Source organism: Cebidichthys violaceus, unplaced genomic scaffold, assembly GCF_023349555.1.
Source record: "Cebidichthys violaceus isolate CVI_PGR_0920_01 unplaced genomic scaffold, fCebVio1.0.p SCAF_80, whole genome shotgun sequence".
Classification (NCBI taxonomy): domain Eukaryota; kingdom Metazoa; phylum Chordata; class Actinopteri; order Perciformes; family Stichaeidae; genus Cebidichthys; species Cebidichthys violaceus.
The window spans coordinates 336,758-355,723 of record NW_027176965.1 but is presented as its reverse complement, the minus strand read 5'-3'; the positions used below and the strand labels follow the sequence as shown (position 1 = coordinate 355,723).

Below are 18,966 nucleotides of genomic sequence, written 5' to 3'. Positions count from 1 at the left end.
ATCGTCACGAGGCCTGCAGCTCAAAGTCCTGCCAGTCACACCACTCTGCATTCTGGGGACATGTGTCCGACCGTTCCAGCTAGTCTGCTGATGTTCAGACACGCTGTCATGTGATTTCAAATCATCAACAAAACCCACGTGACCAGCAATGAGGAAGTCCATCCGGAGGGGAAGGATGATGGGAGCGCACGCACCGTAGCCTCTGGTTTTGGTTTTTCCGTCAGTTTTGGAGGCTTTAACATGACTCACGCGGAGACTCTTCTTCTTCTCCTGTGTTTGAACGTGCTGCGGGTTCTTCCTGTAGCGGCTCAGTTCACTAGCGATGGACAGCAGCGGTGGCCCGTTCCCTACAGGTATGAGGACCGTATATAGACTCTCCTCTCTCCATGCTGATTCTGCTCTGTGAACCACGTGACCGCTCAATACTAAAGTATCCGATTAGAATAAGTTCGAACGTATTGACCGAGTCTTAGAGTCCGGTTATTGTCTATTCGGTCTAATATTGGACTTTCTGCTAAAAGGGAAGTCAGTACCAAGTTACGTCTGGTGCGTTCACATGACTTTGGGAACTTTGGAATTCGGAGCATCTGGCTGAATGAGCGCGTGATAAATCAAATTAAATTAACGTGTTATACGACGTGTTTTGAATTCCATCAGTGGTGGAAAGTAACTAAGTATATTCACTCAACTGTGCAATTGTTACGTACTTGTACTTTACTTAGTTTTTATAGTTTTTTCCCGCTTTCTGCTACTTTATACTCAACTGCACTTCAGAGGCCAATATTGTACGTTTTACTCCGTTACATTAATTTAATAACTTAGTCGCTAGTTATTTTCCAGATTCAGCCTAATAATGCAAGATGCAATAGTATGCACTATCACGTGATGTAATGCAGCAACAATCATCATCATCAACAGACGGTTTGATCGTCGCCCTGCTGTGGACTCCTACTGTGAAGCCGTCTACCCGTTCTGTCCCACCGGAGACCGGGATGGACGCGTTCCCTCCGCGAGAGACAGAGACGTCATCTCGGTGTACCGACTGCAGACGCCCGTGTGGGAATTCAAGTACGGAGCTCTGTTGGGGAAAGTTGTAAGTTCACGAAGTCTAGTTTACCAGAGTCTGTAGAAATGCACAACTCACTAATGCTGGTAAAGATGCATCTTATTACTTCTAGTCTTAACTCTGGACTTATTCTGGAGTGTTGGACCAAACGTTAAATAAAGTCTGAATGACATCTGCCGTGTTTTTTAATACAATTTATAAAACAATGTATCTTTTACTTTTTTGTCTCAAAGGGATTGATTGAGCTCACAAATCAAATTTAAATTAAATTGAGTTAAAACAAGTTCAAATGAAAAGTAGTCATTATATAGATTACATTTTACTTGGTTTAATTACATAAAGTAATTTCCCCTGTGTCAGTTCATATAACTGTATATAATATTTCATAATAATAACTAACAGTGGGCTCCCCTAAAATAAGCGTCATTAGCACAGATTGTCTTTGTGTTGTTGACGATTCTCTGAAATTGAGATGAAGATACTGTGTTGCTGTATTTAAAGACGGTGTGACTGTTAAAGTGGAAGTGAAACGCCTTCATTCATAGATACGCAGCTGCACACGTCCACCCACGAACAGGGAGCCGGTGTAACGTTTCCGTTCGGTTCACAGCACATCATGCACGACGCCGTCGGGTTCAGCAGTTCAGAATCGGGCGCCAACTACACCATGGAGTGGTATGAGCTGTTCCAGCTGGGTAACTGCACCTTCCCTCACGTCAGGCCCGATGTGTTCGCACCTTTCTGGTGCAACCAGGGAGCCGCCTGCTTCTTCGAGGGGATCGATGACGTACACTGGTCACAAAACGGCACCTTGGAGAAAATCGGAGAACTCACAGGTGAGACTTCACTTCAATGTGCATCTTGTATCTTGTATCTTGGCTCATAGACACCAAAAGATAATATAAATGCAGTGATTCAACTTGTTTGCTCTGGCGTCTAACATTGACAGATGAAGCTGGTGATAAACTGCATTTTTATTAATCACATGCATCCCATGTTGTCCTAAAACTACTCAAATACATTTGAATAATCTTTCTTTCTCAGTACCACCTCTTTTGGACCATGGGGAATTGTCCTCAGTATATGGACAGTCGGCTTAATGAATGTTTTGTATGTTATAATTACAATAAGGCCACTTTTTTGGAGGCGCAGTATCTAATCGGTCCCACACCAAGAAGGTTGTGGGTTTGACAGTTTCACTTCTATGCCTTTTTTTTCCCCCATTGCATTCTGGGAACAGCTAGAACACCTCCCTTGGCCCAGAAATACACTGCTCAGATGTATGAACTTTCAAAATGCTGCTCTGTCACCATGATGAGTTTTGTGATTTATTGGAGCTTCTTTGGCACACGCCCTGTCTTTGATGGACTCTCTGTGTGTCTTTCTTCGTCCAGGGAGCCAGTTCAATGACATGGCCCAGTGGGTCCAGGACGACAACAACACTGGGATCTACTACGAGACGTGGACGGTTCGCTCCGACCCCGGCCCCAACGCCACGGTGTGGTTCGAGTCTTACGACTGCTCCCAGTTTGTCCACCGCACCTACGGGAAGCTGACTGAGCTGGGAGCCAAACTATCCAGCAGGTCCCAGACCAACTACACCAAGATCTACCTGTACAGCGGAGAGCCCACCTACCTCGGCAACGACAGCGCCATATTCGGACAGCCCGCCCTGAAGAATCTGGCGGTGGACATCCGTAACTTCTACCACACATTCAGACCCCACCAGTCGTTCGCCGACTTAGCCGTCAGTCTGCTGGAGGCTTATGAAAAGGTCGTGATGGACAAGAGCTTCTACCTCTACTACAACTTTGAGTACTGGCATCTGCCGATGAAGCCTCCCTATGTGCGCATCACGTATGAAGAGGTGCCTTTGCCTTAACAAAACACTTTTACTGGTTTTCTGCACATTATTTTCATTAATGGTAAATCTGGTTGTTGTTTTTTTTTAATTTCAAATATATTAATAAGAAACAGAGGAAAAACAGCACAACTTGAAGTTGTTGATCAAAGAATCCGTGAGGCGTGTTAATGCATTTCAAAGCTATTTATTTATGTTTTTAATTGTTTACTTCCTCTTCCTGTCTTCGTTTAGAACTTTTGAGTCCTCAGAAAAACATGGAAATTTAGAATTCCATGATAACTGCCCAAACTGATGACGATCATGAGATATGAACAAAAGTTTAACAAAAGCTACTAAATAGACCTCGAGTATGAAATATGTACAATATTCTTTATGTGGATGAGAAGCGCACCACAGTGTCATCAGGTCATCTTTCAGATTAGTACAGGTCTGCTATAATTTGTGTATATTTTTTTCTTTTCTAATATTTCTACTTGTTTCAATTATTGCCCCATTTCTACTTGTGCATTATATGGAACTAAGTCAAATGACTGCAGTGTTTGTAAAATAATAAAAGCAGATGGAAAGAGTACATTCACAATGTTTTTATTGTCAGTATAAGATCACATGTCCAAAACAATCATTTTTAATTTCAAAGACAGGTGACCGGTTAAGCAGACCAAGCGTTTGCCGCACAGAAGCAACACCACAGCTCACCCCAAACACAACTCACTGGAGACTCTGAACCAAAGAGGGTCAGAGAAAGACCGACGAGGCGTTTCGTCTGGATTCAAAGGAAACACGGAACACTCACCCAACGGACATTTCCAATAAAAGCCGATAAAGAACATCAGGGTAAAAATGAGTAAAAACCAGTACAGCATTGAAACACAACACCTTCACTTCAGAGCCGTTTAATGCACTGCACAAATGATGAGAAACAAGTCCGGAGATGTGCGACCGAGACGCCAACGCACAAGAGCACAGACGACCGGCGCCGGCGTCTGAGAAGCACTTCCTGCAACAAGAGATTCGGTTTACATGAAATACGACATGGATCAAAAGGAATGAAGTCTGGCAGCGCTGTCCACGACTGATAACTTGTTCTAACTTCTTTTTATGAAAACACATGTCTTTAAATGATATCTCCTGTAAATGTAGGGCTGAGACTCCAGCCGGCAATCTCTCCTCATTTGGTTGACCTACCCGTTTCTGCACATTTGTTACAATCTATTTCATACTTTCTGTTCCTGAAAGAAAGGAAAACAAGGTGTGGTGCTACTTTTTGTCCTGCTAGAAGATGAATCATCTTTCAGACAAAAACAACAGCAGGACAGGGTTTGATTCACTAACAGTTTTGGATTTTAAATCTCTCCTGCGTGTTGATAAGTGGACTCTATACTCTAAACTATCGGACCACCGGCGAGCAACAAAATCAGAGCGAGAGGCGGAAACGACGACTCTCTGCTGGTCTGCTTGCTGGTTCTAATGATTGCTTCTTTGTATAACAGAAAAACACAAAGCAGGATCCATATCAATGAGTTACAAAGCTTCTCTTCTCCTAGTGCACGTTCTACAGTATGAAAAATATCCATCTAGCAAAGGATAACTCGCTCTCTGGTTGTATAAAGACACCAGCTGCTGGTTAAGGAAACGTGGAACCCCAACAGAGGGCCAAATAAAGAAATAGGTACATTTCTATTCATAATAATAAAACACACAGCGTTTCATATACACAGATGCATTCGTCTTCCTTCTTAAAGGAAAAAAAAAAAAAAAAAGAGTTACTTTCACTCATCTGACGTGCCAAATCTCTTTCGACTGAAAGTAGTTGGTGTTTTGGAACATCTGTAGAGTTTTGGGTGTCCTGCATGTACGACGTGGTGACACACACACACACACACACACACACACACACACACACACACACACACACACACACACACACACACACACACACACACACACACACACACACACACACACACACACACACACACACGGGCAGATACTCAACGGTAGAGCTGCAACAGGCAAACGGCAGAAGATGCAAATGAAACCTATTCAGGGAAATATATATATTTATATATAAAATTCAATGCACCCGGGAGACACAAAGGGTTAAGTCTTGCATTGTAAGCTAATAGCTGCAGAGACAAGTCTGTTGAACTATTATGAAGCAAACTCTCCCTCTTCTACTTCCAAACATTTGTGCGCTATCTATATGTACAGAGAATCCTTCCTCCGTTCTTCATTAGTCATTATGGCTTTATTACTTCAATACACTGCCTGGTTCTGATTCAACAGAACCGTGGGAACAGTAGCTCATCATTAGAATCTGGGTCCAACTAATACTGCTACTCAAAGTGTTTCCTCGCTCTCATCAGGGCATCATTTTGGTTTTCATGTAAGGTGCTTAGGAAATCTAGATCTGTTCAGAAACCTTTAAAACAAAAACACAGAAATCTATTCTTCTGGCCAAATAATGCAGGAAAGAAACTAAATCTGGATAATATGGAGAAAAAAATAAATAAAAAAAATGCATGATTGCATTACACACACACACACACACACACACACACACACACACACTTCTGTTTCTCTCCTGGCCAACTTCTAACGTTTTCAACAATCATGTTTTCGATGCATGATCAGAGCTCAGGGGTTAGGATGAGCCGCTCTGTAGGATTACATTACTTTATAAATGGAGCCGCTCTTTTTGCAAAATGAAGTGACCCCCCCCCCCTCGACTACGCCTCACAAAACACCTTCTGTCTCACACAATGGACAAATAACATCGCAGCCGTTTGCAAATGCCATATTCTGTTCGGGTGCAGAGCTGCTAGCTCAGACTGGAATTAAGGAGGCCAAGTGGTAATGTGACAACATGCAAATGTGCACCTAATCTTACCAAATTACTCCAACACACACACACACTCTCTCTCTCTCTCACATATGCATACGGACACACACACACACACACACACAAACTGACATCTCCCATAATGTAGACTATGATATCCAGGCTACAATGTTCAGACGACTCAATCTGCAGTTGTAAGAACTTAGCTTTCTCGTCATATATCTCCACCTACTGTGGTCTGTGTGCTGATTGTTTAATATGTGAACTGGGGAGTTCTCGCTCCAGATTGAGCACAGTGGGATTCCACAGTCTATTTTGAAGCTAACAGGCAGGCTTTTGTAGCGATGGCATGACGTGATAACACCGTATAGCGGTCAGGTGCCACATTACATCCCTGCACTCCGGCTGGTTTACGCTCTCCATGTTGGCACCGGACATTCCACTACAGCTGAGCATTTAAAGAGGCTTTTCTATGCAAACACGGAGGACGTGAAAGTTCCACACCACAAACTAGACGGACTGTGTGCCTCTTTGGCTGCGCTTTACCAGGTCGGCATCATGTCTGGGAACCAGACCCGGCCCAGGTGCTTGGAGACCTCCCAGTGGATCTCATCCAGGGAGTATTTGTGATCTGGAATCAGCACCTCCTCCATGATGGACAGCTGGGAGAGCCTCCGGCCACACATCTTGACAAACTCCACAAACGCGCTGCAGGAGACCTCGCACTCGCCCAGGCCGATGGCCGACAGCTGGGTGCAGTGCTTGGCGATGCGGATCAGCTCCTCATCCAGAGGGCGCAGGCCGTTGGCGCACACCACCAGCTCCACCAGACGGGGGCAGTGGAGGCCCACGCGGCCCAGGACCTCCTTGCTGACCGAGCGACCGAAGTAGAGGTGCGTGACCGGCACCTCCTCGTTGAAGAACGGGCCGAACTCGTCCTCGTAGAGGAAGAAGTACATGACCAGGTTGAATTTGGGCGAGTGGCGCACCATGGCGTCCCAGCTGCTCTTCTTGATGGTGTGGAAGTGCTGGCCGGGGTTCTCGCTCACCACGTCGATGCGCAAATGTTCCAGGTGGACGTGTTTCTCCGAGGAGAGGGCCAGCAGGAGTTCATCACTCAGGAGGTGGTAGTTGAGCGCCAGCTCTCTCAGGCCGTGACACTGGTCTGCCACACACAGGATCCCTGCAAATGAGGACAGATTAAAATCTAACTCATCATGAAATCCAGTTATTACATTTCTTAAACGGGGTGGCAAATATTGCTCCAGATGTCTACTGTATTTGCCAGACGAGTTGCAGCTGAATCAGCAGTCATGATCACAGCTAAACATGTAAAACAGTTCCAGGAAAATGTATGCGAGAAGCAGAAACAGGATACGGTTATCATGCGACGTCTGCTAGTCCGCCACATGAAATCACAACACCGTGTGAGGGCGGACAAGAAGAATACAGGCTCTACATGAGACACTGGATTAAAAAAACAGAAAAAGCTTAAGGCCTTGTGACTCAGAAAGGAAATCAAAAACACATGACTGAAAGTGCAACGTAGACAAGGCTTGAAAAATATTTGGTTACGACTATCTTCCAAGAACCACAATAAAATAAAACTAGAGAACACACACAGCTACTGAGAGCTTCATGGCCTGCTACCATGTACCTGCTGGGGAGACGTGAGGGCAGCTGCTCATCTTCAGCAGTTTCAGGGTGTCACTGTTGTTGGCCACCAGGACCTTCAGAGAGGGATCGTCCACCGGCGTGTCGTCTATCTTCAGCGAAGACAGCGATTTGGAGTTGACGAACACCACAGTCAGAGCTGAGATGAAGTGAGACTGCAGAAGGAAAAACAAATTTGAATGAAATATCATTTTTATGGTCGGAGCGTGACTGCACCTTTTTGGAAGGGACTACCAAGATGGCAGGTCGCAGCTTTTGGTGGGCATATTTGAATCAATTGTATAGAGGTTTAGAATCCAATAACCAAACTATTTTAGCTCATGCAAGCCTGTCCAGACTGGACTTTCTATCTGATGTGGAAAACGAGTTGCTGTAGCACTATCTGCCTCCTCAGGTTTGGGCAACAACTACTACCTTGACAACACCTCGAGTATGAGAACTACTTCATGCTAACTGTACCTTTGGAACCTCCATGAAACTGGGCCTGGCTGTGGAAATGAGCCCCAAGGTCTTCAGTGAGCAGTTCACCAGCTGGGAGAGGATGTCACATGCTGCTTCTGCAGACTCTGTACTGCTGTCCACCTGGAAAGCACAAACAAACATTGGACGTCATTTTTAAACCAGCCGGCGCTGGCGCATTGTAAACACAGCATCAGGACGTATACTTTCACACAGACGCGACAGCTTTTCCACCCGTACCTTGAAGCTGACATACTGCAGGTGGTTGGAGTGCCTCTTTATGATCTGCTTGATGAGGTCCGGGTGTGTGGCTTTGAGGTAAGAGCTCGCTGGCTGGTTAAGCTCAAACTCGAAGCATCTCCACAGCTCGGGCATGTGGAAAGCCTGGTTCCACCGGCGGCACACCTGAGAGGCATACGCCCGATCCAGCAGCGGAAGGTACTGGAAGATGTGCAGCAGGAGCTCCTGAGGCAGTAGCGCCCAGTCACTCTCTGGTGTCTCACTGGCCGCCGCCGCCGCCGCCGCCTCGGACTCCTCGCTCGTCTGCGTCCGCACCTTCTTGCAAGCCTCCGGTGGGCTCTCACTGGAGGAGCTGTCGCTGTCCTCCTCTCCTCCTTTAATCCGCTTCATCCTGAAACATTGAGGTGACAGGCCTGTTATAGTCCACAACACAGACATGTTTAACTAATACACAGCAATACTATTCGTTCATAAAGAAGTCCATTCTGTTTATCCGCACGTGATGTGAAAGTAGATCCAAACAGACACTTTGTTTCGGGTTGCCTGTGGACTTATCTATTCTCACTTTCCACAATGGATAAAATCCTCTTGGCAGGGAATTTGAATTGCTTAATTGATCCCAACGTTAACAGGTCTACTCACTAGAACATTTGAATGCATGTGCTATTTCTTAATGTGTTATACTGCTGCACCAAGTGTAACGTTATTAGAACACTTTCTTCTATTCTCTCAATTGAAATACGGATGCTATATTACACAATAACCCGTTATATCTAGCGTTACTTCAGAAGCAACGTGTCTGTATCGTAGCTTATATTGGCCGGAGGCCACGGTTAAGCAGGTAACGCTGACTGTAGCTGTGAATATAGTGTTGTCATACGCAGGGCAGATGACAGTGCAACTTGCCTCAAGCCATCAATGCTTGGGTTAAAGTGAATGAACAAGAAACCGCTTCCGTTGCTTCCCAAGTTAGCTAACGCAGTGACAGCGTCAATTAAAGTAGCTGTTAATTCAGGTAAGCTAGCTAGCGTTAACGTTAGTAACATGTATGGACCGCTAGCGATTTAGCAAACTCGTTGTAGTCTCCAAACTGCAGTTATACTGAAAACATCATATACGGAATGACACACAGCTCCTTCCATGATGAGCTAACGACAACACAAGCCAGGTAACGTTACCTTGTTTACACTCAGCTAGCTTACTAGCCGTTAGCAGGAAAATCCGACAACTGACACTTGACACTTCAGCCCGGGCCCACGCTGGAAAAGCTCGTTCGCACCAACCAAATAGCATGCATTGGAACACAATAACCAAGCCGTTGGACGAGGGAGAGGAGCGAAGAGAGGTTTTCAATGAAGACACGGACAGATTCTGCACCTCCGCTCGGTTGACCTAATTTCTTTCACGGGAGTTTCGGCCCCCCTGATCTCTGAAATGGCGAAGCGTTGTTGTTGTGACAGCAGCGGTGCACCATGGGAAATGCAATGCAAAATGGATGTTGGTAAAGATAGTCTCTGCTCGGACGACGACTCGCTCACACGAGTCACAAAATATATATAAACGTATTTTATTTGTCCTAACATGAAACTTCTAGATTAACACAAATAGTAAACCTGATTTTTTTTATTAAATAATTTACAAAAAACATTTTCAGTCTAATACAATTCAATACATATATACACTTTCCTACTATCACTTAAAATGATATTCTAGTCCCTTTGAAATGTCCTAAAATAAAATAAATAATAAAAAAATTACATTGCTTCATTTCTCAGTTGAGTATGTTAAATGTTGATACCCAATTGTATCTTTTTGCACCTCCATCTGTATCAAGTGATTCATTCTATTGTCCCTAAATTCACATTTACATGCACTTCGTGAATGGAGCATTAAAGAATTGCTCAGCATAAGTGGGCATTTACTGACATGTTTTGTTTTTTTTCCAGTTTTGCATCATGCTTACAACCACAGAACATAGATTAAAATACAAAAATATATTAAAGTAAACATTTAAATAGAATTGCTGTAGTCCGTTAAGTCATCATATAACTTTCCTCTTGCCATAGGGAAAGCATGTTGTCCTTGCAACTGATATGCATTTTAATAACACCAACACAGACAAAGAAGGACATTATTTTGAATCCCCTGGATGTTTACACCACCACCAGTGAGGGTTATTTTAATGTTCAGTGAGAACTGGCCGATTTAGTTTTGCAGGTTGGCACTAGGAAATAAATGGTAGAGTAATACATCTTAGTATTTTATAGTCTCTGCGAGAGTTTCAGCCTTTTCATTTTGGTATTTAAAAGAATGATGTCTACACAACCCATTTAGGTCTCCAGCTAGATTTCGCACATCATGCCATCAATATAAACCCATCAAAGGCCAACAGTGACAGCAGGTCGTTTAATGGAAATGCCACCACTCATTAATGACACAGTGTGTACTTTGCGAAACAGAGAACCTGGTTTATTACCATTCGACTCCATCCACCACAGATATTACAGAGCAGATTCACAAGTATTAAGCTTTTTTATATAACAGCAGCTTTTTTTTCTCCACACTCTGTTCCCCTGGACCCCCCCGATCCCCCCTGCCTCCTACTAGGGAAAAGCATTACAGGTGCACAATTTTATTTGGTGTAAAGACCAGCCCCTCAAATCATTCAGCTGTAATCAGTCTCACTGTGAGGTCTTTCGTTTGTTTTTGTATTACTGTAGGATTTTGGTACTTTTTTTTTTTTTTTTTCTTTCTTTTTGACAGAGCTGCAAATAGGATATACATCCACTATCATTCACTGCAGGCGCCAGGCTCCTCCTCCTCCTCATATCCACACAACAGAAGAGATCCGACATTTAAAAGAGGGGGAATTACGACTGTCTACTGTATAAAAATGTACAGTGGCTTTATTGACATACATTCCATAGGTTAAACAGCTGCAAAATAGGAGGCACACCCAGTATTGCACTTCATTAAAAGTTCTGGCTCAAAACATAACCCAGAATATCAAACAAAACTGAAGTGAAGAGTAGCAACTTCGGAATACAGCTATTTTGAATAGTATCATTATATACAAGATTAGATAAATCGTACACTATTTCCCTCCCAAACATAATTATTCTTAACAGTCTTATCCACCTTCTTTTTTTTATTTTTTGTCCGTCAACCCATGATGCACTTGACAGTGGAGAATACTGTGCAAGATTACGAAAAAGTTTACATACAACAATATTTTAAATTTATAGTTAGGAAGCTGGAAATACGGCCTGTTCCTTTTTCTTCTTTTTTTTTTAAACCCACGCTGATCCACAGTTGCCTTTAAGCAAATGTATTTCATATTCAATGTTTAATCTTGTATTGTTACACTTCAGTGATCAGGAGGTGTGCAACGTCTATAGAAGCCGAGGGAGTACAACGGCCGCATGCAAACACGTCACGAGATATTTTCTTTTTTTTTTTCTTCTTCTTCTTCTTTTTTTAAAATTCTATTGTTCATTTGTTGTCCCCCCCCCACCCCATTCAGGTCACTCTGAATCCAAAGTAGCCACAGCTCGTGTGTGTAGCAGAGCCCGGATACTGATGTTGGTAGAGGAGCAGAACCTGAGGACTCTTGGCGTAGGGTAGAAACCTGGTCCGCTGTCCAGGAGACCTGACAATGCAAGAGCCGAGCTTCGCGGCTGAGCTTCAGCAGCAGCCAGAAATCACAGTAGACAAACTGGTGTTCAGTAGAAGTCTTGTGTCGTTTAGAAGGTGTGCGCATTTCTGCACACCCCACAGCCGAGGGCAAACTCCTCCCCCGTTGGCGGGTGAACCACATGCAAAGGGCACTCAGTACCCTCCAACTGCTTCCCTTTGGGACCTGTGATAGAAAGGACAAGGATGGCATCTTACTTGCGTTTTCTTATAGGTATTTGCAGTCAGTCTGACTAATTCAACATTCTGCAGAAGAGTGCAGTCGATAAAATCATTGGGCACCTGCAGGACAATGGGGCAGCTCCTCCTTGGGGACACTGGTCATCCTCTGGAAGTCATCGTGGCAGGCGTTGCAGAAGTGTGTGGTGCCAAAGCAGAAGAACACGGCCACCGAGCAGCAGTACCGGCATTTATACTCCAGGAAGTCTGTGCCGTGCTTGGAGCACATCTGGTGACAAGTGAAGAAGAATAAATCAGGGGAAGAGAACATATACACATCATTTTTAAAGAAATGGGTCACACAGAAGAGAAAAAGAAGATTGATACCAGCTTTCTGGCAACCTGGTAGTTTTGACAAGACTCAAAGTAGTCACTGTGCACGGCCAAGAAACTGTCTAGTGAGAAAACCTGTAAAACCAGGTTTTTTGTTATGGATTAAACAAGCAGAATATAACATGTTAGTCGGCTTAAATTGATTATTTTCCCTTCAGACAGAGCCAGGCTAGCCGTTTCCCTTTGCTTCCAGTCTTTGTGCTATGCTAAGCTAATCGCCTGCTGAGTACAGCATCGTATTAAGAATTCAGATATGAGAGCAGTACCAACTTCTCCTTCAACTCTCGGCATGAAAGAGCATAAGTGTATTTCCCAAAATTTCTGAAAAAAAAAAATGTATTTTCTTGTATAGCAGCTGCAGTGAAGCCAGGATCCTCCCAGGCATCATTTACCCACCTGAGCCCTGGACACATCTGAGCATGCTCCACAGATGAGCTCACTGGGGTCGTAGTCGTCTCCCTGTCCGGCCTCCGCATCGCAGCGAGCCTCTCCCCCAAAATAGGCCTGGAAATAAGGGGAGCCGTTAATTTTCAAACCCTAAACAATATCAAAAACATATTTAAAAAAAATACTCTAAAGTTATGCAGTACCTTCTTGCACTTGAAGCAGACATAGTATGCATATCTGTTCATGGCAAAGCCCGCGGGGTCGTTGTGGAAACGTGCTCCTGGTGTGGTTATTGCCTCACTCTTATGTAGACCCTCATACTCCAGCCTCATCAGAGCCTTTCTCCTCACGTCCTCGTAGAGCTCCTTAATGGGGTCGAGCAGGTCCTTGATCACCGAGTGATTGATTTTGTTCTGGAGGCGCACAAAGAAACAAAGAAACCAGCCACGTTTATGAAGGAGGTTCCGTTGAGATTACTGTATGTGTCAACAGCATTTCACAGTGAACAAAGCAGTCACGCTATTTCAGTGGGTACAGTAGACTGAGCTCGCTCAACAAAAGCCATTGAGCAAACTGAGCTGAATCAACCTGGAGGTGTGGTGGAAGCAGTTCGCCGTCTCTCTTTGTTTGCTGGGTTAATCTCTTTCAGTCAGAGAGGCTTCGTGTAACACCTTACCTTGCAGATGGGACACAGCATGAACCCAAACGTGATGCGGGGCCCGAGCCAGCGATTTTCAAGAACGCGACGAGTGCACTGGAGGTGGAACACGTGAGTGCAGTCCAGCTGAGAACAGAACGGGAGGGGTTAGACGAGACCAGAAAAAACTGAAGCGAAGCTCTTGCGCGTGACGGAACAATCACTCGTTTGTAGAGCTACCTGTACAGCGGGAGCAGCGGAGAGGGCCTCCGTGAAGCAGATCATGCACATGTCGTCTGCATCCTGTTTCAGACAGCCGGTGTTCTTGTCGCAGCCGTGCAGACACGGGAGGCAAGCCTCCTCGTTCTTGACTCCTCCACAGGGGTGTCCACAAGGATGAGTTTTACTGCAGGCCAGTTTAGCGTACTCCTGAGGGGGACGACGTGAGAGAAACTGGTGAGTACTTGTACAAAAACGCACTTTACTACATGCTGTAACTCTAGGTTGCTTAATATGCGTCTTGCGCAGGTTGGTCCTCTCTGAAGTGGCTGGTCTGAAGACTCACACTTCAGTGGACGCTTCGGTTCCATCACGCTACGCTTGAATCCATACTCATCTTCTCAAATAATTGATCTACAATAAATATTCTTCAACAATGTTTCCACTCAGCGAAACCTCAAATCCCTCTGAGGAGGAAAGACACTTAACACCAAAATCTGTGTTTTGTATTAGGTCCACTGTTTTAGCATAACTGGTATTTGATCAAATATTTTCATAGCTAGTTAATATAGTTATGTTAGAATATAATTGCATATACAGTAAGGGACAAAGAGAAAAGCACCTAGAATGATTTATAGGTGTTTAAAATAACAGCATAATAATTTCTCCATTTTGTTTCTTTTCGGTTTTGCTTTTAATGTTTTGTGTGTGCATATGTTGTGTATATTTTTCAAACAAAAAAAAAATATATATTTTTCTTCAACCTTTCTATCAAAACCGCTAAAACCACCACCTCACTGTTTTCTGTGTCCGCCGATGACGGGACAGACGGACGAACTACCCGAAAACATATTGCCTCCGCCCCATGGCTGTCGCCAGCACAGAGGCAAAAAAAAAAAAGAACCAGGTGGTTACAGTTGTGATCAAGTTGTCTTGTGAACAGCTGATGTTCAGTACCTGGCAGTCCGGGTCTGCGCAGACACTGCCCACTGCAGACAGCTCGGTGCCATTCCTCGTCCCACAGAACCTGCAGGCATCTGAGCTGCTGGAGGCCGGTTTACCTGGAAAAAAATAAGCACTATACTGTTAATAAAAGTACACACGCTTATTAAATAACTAATTTGCAGCAATACATATACTCCCACCCCAAAAAAAGCACAGTTGTATGCTCTGTTGCTACGTTACCTGTGTGCTCTCTGAACTCCACCATAGCCTTCATAGTCTTCGAGTCGGCCAGGGCCATGAGCCAGAAGAGCTTAGTCCTCCCACAGCCTTCATGGAGATCCACCTTTATAGCCTCCTCTTCCTCCTTGAACACCTGGAAGCAGCCAAACGAAGACGAGATTAAACACCAGCTCACTCTCCTTCACGTTCCTTCCATGAACAGATTCGTATCATAACGACCGACACCGACCTGTCTCTGGTGGGAGCGCGTGCGTCGGTGCAGGTGGAGGAAGCGGTCACAGTCGGTGCAGAGGTTGCCGCACACATTACACAGGATGATGGCTGCCGTCTCGCCATCATCGTGATTGTCACACATGGGCTGTGGATAAGAGGAGGAGGGAATCAATTTGTTATTATTTCAATAACACATCAGTTATTTCAGCTCTGTGTAGCTCCTGGCCTTTCTTTATTGTCCTCACCATCTGCTTCTGCTGTCCATCTTTGCCCATCCAGCGACCGGAGGACAGCCTGTCCACGTGGTCCTGGTCCAGCACACACAGCGAAGCTAAGGCCAGCCACAGCTGTGAGACAGAACACGATATATAGTTTACGGCTAGCTGATACCCAGTGGTTGTAAACGTGCTTTTAGGTGTGGTGACATTTGAGCGCATACCCTTGTGGTGGCGATACAGCGTACAGGAGAACGATGCTCCTCCTCCATTTTGGTCAGGGCTATGATGGTCTCAGCTATTGCATTTTTGGTGACTCTGGACCAACCGTCTGACAGGTGGCCCTAAAAACAGCAATACATGAGAATATGAAATGTATGACGAAGATGGCAAACGTGGTTCTCTATCAAATTAGGCACTCAGAGAGTTAAAGGGAAAGACAGACAGTTCACCCCAAAGATCGGGGTCCTAGCTCCTACATCGTTTTGGTGTGAGCTGCCTAATTTTGGAGATATCGGCCGTAGAGATGTCTGCCTTCCCTCCAATATAATTGGACCATGTGGTACTCGGCTTGTGGTGCTTCAAAGCAGCAATAATGTACTTTTGAAAAATTCAACATCAACGTCTCTTTCCAGAAATCATGACTCAAGATAATCCACAGAGCTTCTAGTGAGCAGTTTCATGTAGGAGCAATGGTTGAAAGAAAGTAGTTCCTATGTGAAACTGCTCTGTGGATTATTGTGTGCACTACAGGTATTTTATTTTGGGGTTGAACTGTCTCTTTAAACAGTGAGAACTTACCGCTGCCATGTCTTTGACCAGCTTTATGATGATCTCGGCTATCTGTGGAGGAGTGGAGCCTTTCATCCACCAGTGGCTCTCCCCCCTGCGGATGTAGCTGATCGTGACAGAAACGGGCATAAATATGAAAAACCAAAAAAAAGGACCTTGCCATTTGCCACAAGCTGCCATAATAACTTCTCCGAATTTTGATTAGGACCCAGCAGAAAGTAACTGACCTGGAGTTGAAAATCATGGGCAGCGTGACGGTGGTGACTCCTTTGCCCGCGGCCATGCCGGCCGTGCCAGAGATGGTGGTGCCTTTGGCCTTCAGCTGCACGGTGAGGGCTTTTGCGATGCAGCCCAGGAACATGTCGAGGATGCAGAGCTTGTTCCAGTCGCCTTTCTCCGTGGAGTGGATGATGTCGCTGATGTCCGCCGGCGGCAGCGCCTTCACCCCGATGATGCTGGCAAGTCTCACCGGCGTGACCTCCGGAAGGACGCGTCTGAGCAACGATGTGACCTGAGATGAAGGAAGAGCAGATGGCAGACAAGATCATCATTTGTATATTAATCTATGTGCAACATAACTTTCTGCTACTTTTAACCGTCCCGGTGCCGTCCACTTCACCCACCTGTCTCTGGACTCTCGGGGAGGCCGTGTGCAGCAGAGAGAACAGGTCTTGCATGAGCGTTAGCTGCTGAGCGAGGTACTGGCGGCCCACGTTGGAGCCACTCAGAGCCAGGACCATGGACAGGAGCTCGAAGCAGTAGGCGTCCGAGGAGGCGTCGTCGTCACTGGGCTGGGAGTTGGCGTTCTCTTTGCTGGAGATGGCGTGCTCCCACTCCTCCCTCACGCGAGTGGCCTCCATACGGATGGCCTGGACGATGTGCGCGCACACCTGAGAAGAGTACGCATGTTAGAGGTAAGAGGGCTGAGATTATAACAGCTCCTACTGTTGATGGTTTAAAGAACTGACTAATGACCTGTTTCTGGAGGTTGGTGAGTTTGCTCCTGCTGAAGATGATGCCCACCATGTGCTCTTTAAGGTCCGCGTCAGATGGAGCCTATTCATAAAAACGTACAAGGTGTAAAACGTCAGGCGGAAGGTCAGTGAGTGTTTTCGATTTAACAGCACAGGTAAACCGTCATGGTGCAGACCTTGTCCTCTCCCTCGGGTGATGAAAGAAGGTTTTTCTCCTCCTGCTCTGGAGTCGGCTCTGCGTCTCCACAGATGAGCTTTCCAAAGACCTAATTGAGAACAACAAAGTAAACGCTAAAGCTTCCAAGAGGCTCCAGATATTTGTCAGGCGATCACGTACGGAGGAAGCAGTGAGACGGACCTGTGAGGTGATGAGGCGAAACACTCTGAGAGTCTCGGCCTCGCAGTTCTTTTGCTGGGCCATGCTGGCTGAGATCTGCCCCAGAATCTTGATGCTCTCGCCCTCTTTCCAACCCAGGACCTTCACCTGGCGCACCCTCAGGGTGTTCTCCGGACCTTTCAGCTCCACCTTGATCACATGGTGGTCTCCTCCAGGGAGCTCGCTCGTCACCCAGCCCATGTGACGCGAGTCCAGGTCAACCTTTCGATGAAAAGGCAGGGGGATGTTCACAGTGTTCTGCTACATGTGCATGTAGATCTGGAGTGTATTTTAATAATAGATCAAGGAGCACCGTATGAAAAACAACCTACCAACGTTATACCTATCATTTCTGCACTTAAAAGGGAGTTATTGTTAGTCGGACAAGAGACAAAAGAATCTATATACACAGCTTTACATATGGACTAGACTTAAAACTGATTACACTGTATTCCCACATTACTACCAGAGCAACTGACCACACCTGTTTGATTCTGCAGAGATCCTCTACTGCTTTTCCACATAAGAATGTAACGGATGTGACTTTGTTCTGTGAATATGACAAACAAATATAAAATTATTATCAGTTCCACCGTGGTCTAAACTTGTTCAATGTTGCTGTTGCCCTCTTACCCCGATGTCTCTGGAGTTGTCCACATGAACGGTCACATTGGAGGCGTTGATGCCCTTCACGCAGCTGATGGTGATGCTCTTGGTCTTGTTCTTGTCCTCGTCTCCGGACTCCCAGAAGGTCTCCGTGGAGCCGTCTGTAAGGCTGCCAATCATGGCAGGACGACTGGACGTCTTGATGTCTACTACGCTGGTCAGATCCTTCAGACAGGTCACCAGGCAGAGATCCTATTATCACACACAGTCAGGTTAGGGCATGTTAATGTAACTGTTCAATCCGTGTCCACCAACAGCAGACAGATCTAAAGTAAGTAAGTGACTGTTTTTCTTGCCTGGCTCATTGCTTCGTAGCCCGACTGCACGCTGATGTTGAAGCTCTCCTCGCTGTCTCCATCGTCCGACTTGGACAAGATGTTGTTGATGTGATGGAAAACGTTGCTCTGGTGGAGGAACTGGTGGTCGGACTGCTTGAACTTGAGACTCCAGCACCTGGAAGAATAAGTCACCGAGATAAATTTCCCTTAATATGCTCATGAATCTCAGAACTGGTATCAATGAAAAAGAGGCAGTGATAATTCAAAATAGGACGACTCTCTTATCTTTCTGCCAGTTTAATTAAGTACACATGTCAAACATATTCCCTTAAAGAGAAATCTGTTCAAGAATAGTTTGAAATTAATCCATCTGAAACATGTTGGCTTGGTGTTTTTTTTTTTTTTAATCATTCAGGAAGTGTACCTAAGTGCCATCTGCTGAAGTGAGCTGCCACTGGGAAGGGACATCATGAGGTCAGAGATGGTCTGAAGGAGGCGGTGAAAGGTGTGGGGGAGAGGATGAGCTGCCTCCCCGGCAATCACAATGTCTGACAGTGGGTGTTCACAAACGCCAAGGTCTCGTTCCTGTGGAGCGCAGAAGTTCACAGTTAGAAGACGCTACGACAGAGCGAGT

At 45.4% G+C, this 18,966-nt stretch overlaps 3 protein-coding genes across 5 annotated transcripts in view; 1 reads left to right on the top strand and 2 right to left on the bottom strand.

Moving 5' to 3' along the window:
• Window positions 1–141: 141 nt before the first annotated feature.
• cln5 (CLN5 intracellular trafficking protein) lies at window positions 142–3,501 on the top strand. Its single transcript, XM_068702133.1, has 4 exons — window positions 142–353; window positions 919–1,093; window positions 1,677–1,902; window positions 2,461–3,501. The coding sequence occupies exons 1-4, from the start codon at window positions 241–243 to the stop codon at window positions 2,946–2,948; spliced, it is 1,002 nt and encodes a 333-aa protein (XP_068558234.1). The 5' UTR covers window positions 142–240; the 3' UTR covers window positions 2,949–3,501.
• A 1,399-nt stretch (window positions 3,502–4,900) lies between these two features.
• On the bottom strand, window positions 4,901–9,720 carry fbxl3a (F-box and leucine-rich repeat protein 3a). Its single transcript, XM_068702132.1, has 5 exons — window positions 9,324–9,720; window positions 8,146–8,536; window positions 7,906–8,028; window positions 7,430–7,601; window positions 4,901–6,955 (listed from the first exon to the last, which is right to left on the bottom strand). The coding sequence occupies exons 2-5, from the start codon at window positions 8,533–8,535 to the stop codon at window positions 6,315–6,317; spliced, it is 1,326 nt and encodes a 441-aa protein (XP_068558233.1). The 5' UTR covers window position 8,536; window positions 9,324–9,720; the 3' UTR covers window positions 4,901–6,314.
• An 869-nt stretch (window positions 9,721–10,589) lies between these two features.
• The window catches only part of mycbp2 (MYC binding protein 2), a 45,229-nt gene continuing 36,852 nt past the window's right edge, over window positions 10,590–18,966 (bottom strand). For all 3 annotated transcript variants that reach the window (XM_068702128.1, XM_068702129.1, XM_068702130.1), the window contains 21 exons: window positions 18,757–18,917; window positions 18,351–18,507; window positions 18,022–18,246; window positions 17,873–17,938; window positions 17,371–17,610; window positions 17,189–17,278; window positions 17,014–17,094; window positions 16,662–16,928; window positions 16,266–16,549; window positions 16,048–16,144; window positions 15,471–15,590; window positions 15,277–15,378; window positions 15,048–15,176; window positions 14,819–14,951; window positions 14,591–14,694; window positions 13,655–13,843; window positions 13,454–13,561; window positions 12,981–13,190; window positions 12,787–12,894; window positions 12,121–12,286; window positions 10,590–12,004 (listed from right to left, as the gene is read on the bottom strand). In XM_068702128.1, coding sequence (XP_068558229.1) covers window positions 11,889–12,004; window positions 12,121–12,286; window positions 12,787–12,894; window positions 12,981–13,190; window positions 13,454–13,561; window positions 13,655–13,843; window positions 14,591–14,694; window positions 14,819–14,951; window positions 15,048–15,176; window positions 15,277–15,378; window positions 15,471–15,590; window positions 16,048–16,144; window positions 16,266–16,549; window positions 16,662–16,928; window positions 17,014–17,094; window positions 17,189–17,278; window positions 17,371–17,610; window positions 17,873–17,938; window positions 18,022–18,246; window positions 18,351–18,507; window positions 18,757–18,917 — 3,153 coding nt within the window. In that variant the 3' untranslated portion in view covers window positions 10,590–11,888. The remainder of the gene's footprint in view (window positions 12,005–12,120; window positions 12,287–12,786; window positions 12,895–12,980; window positions 13,191–13,453; window positions 13,562–13,654; window positions 13,844–14,590; window positions 14,695–14,818; window positions 14,952–15,047; window positions 15,177–15,276; window positions 15,379–15,470; window positions 15,591–16,047; window positions 16,145–16,265; window positions 16,550–16,661; window positions 16,929–17,013; window positions 17,095–17,188; window positions 17,279–17,370; window positions 17,611–17,872; window positions 17,939–18,021; window positions 18,247–18,350; window positions 18,508–18,756; window positions 18,918–18,966) is intronic.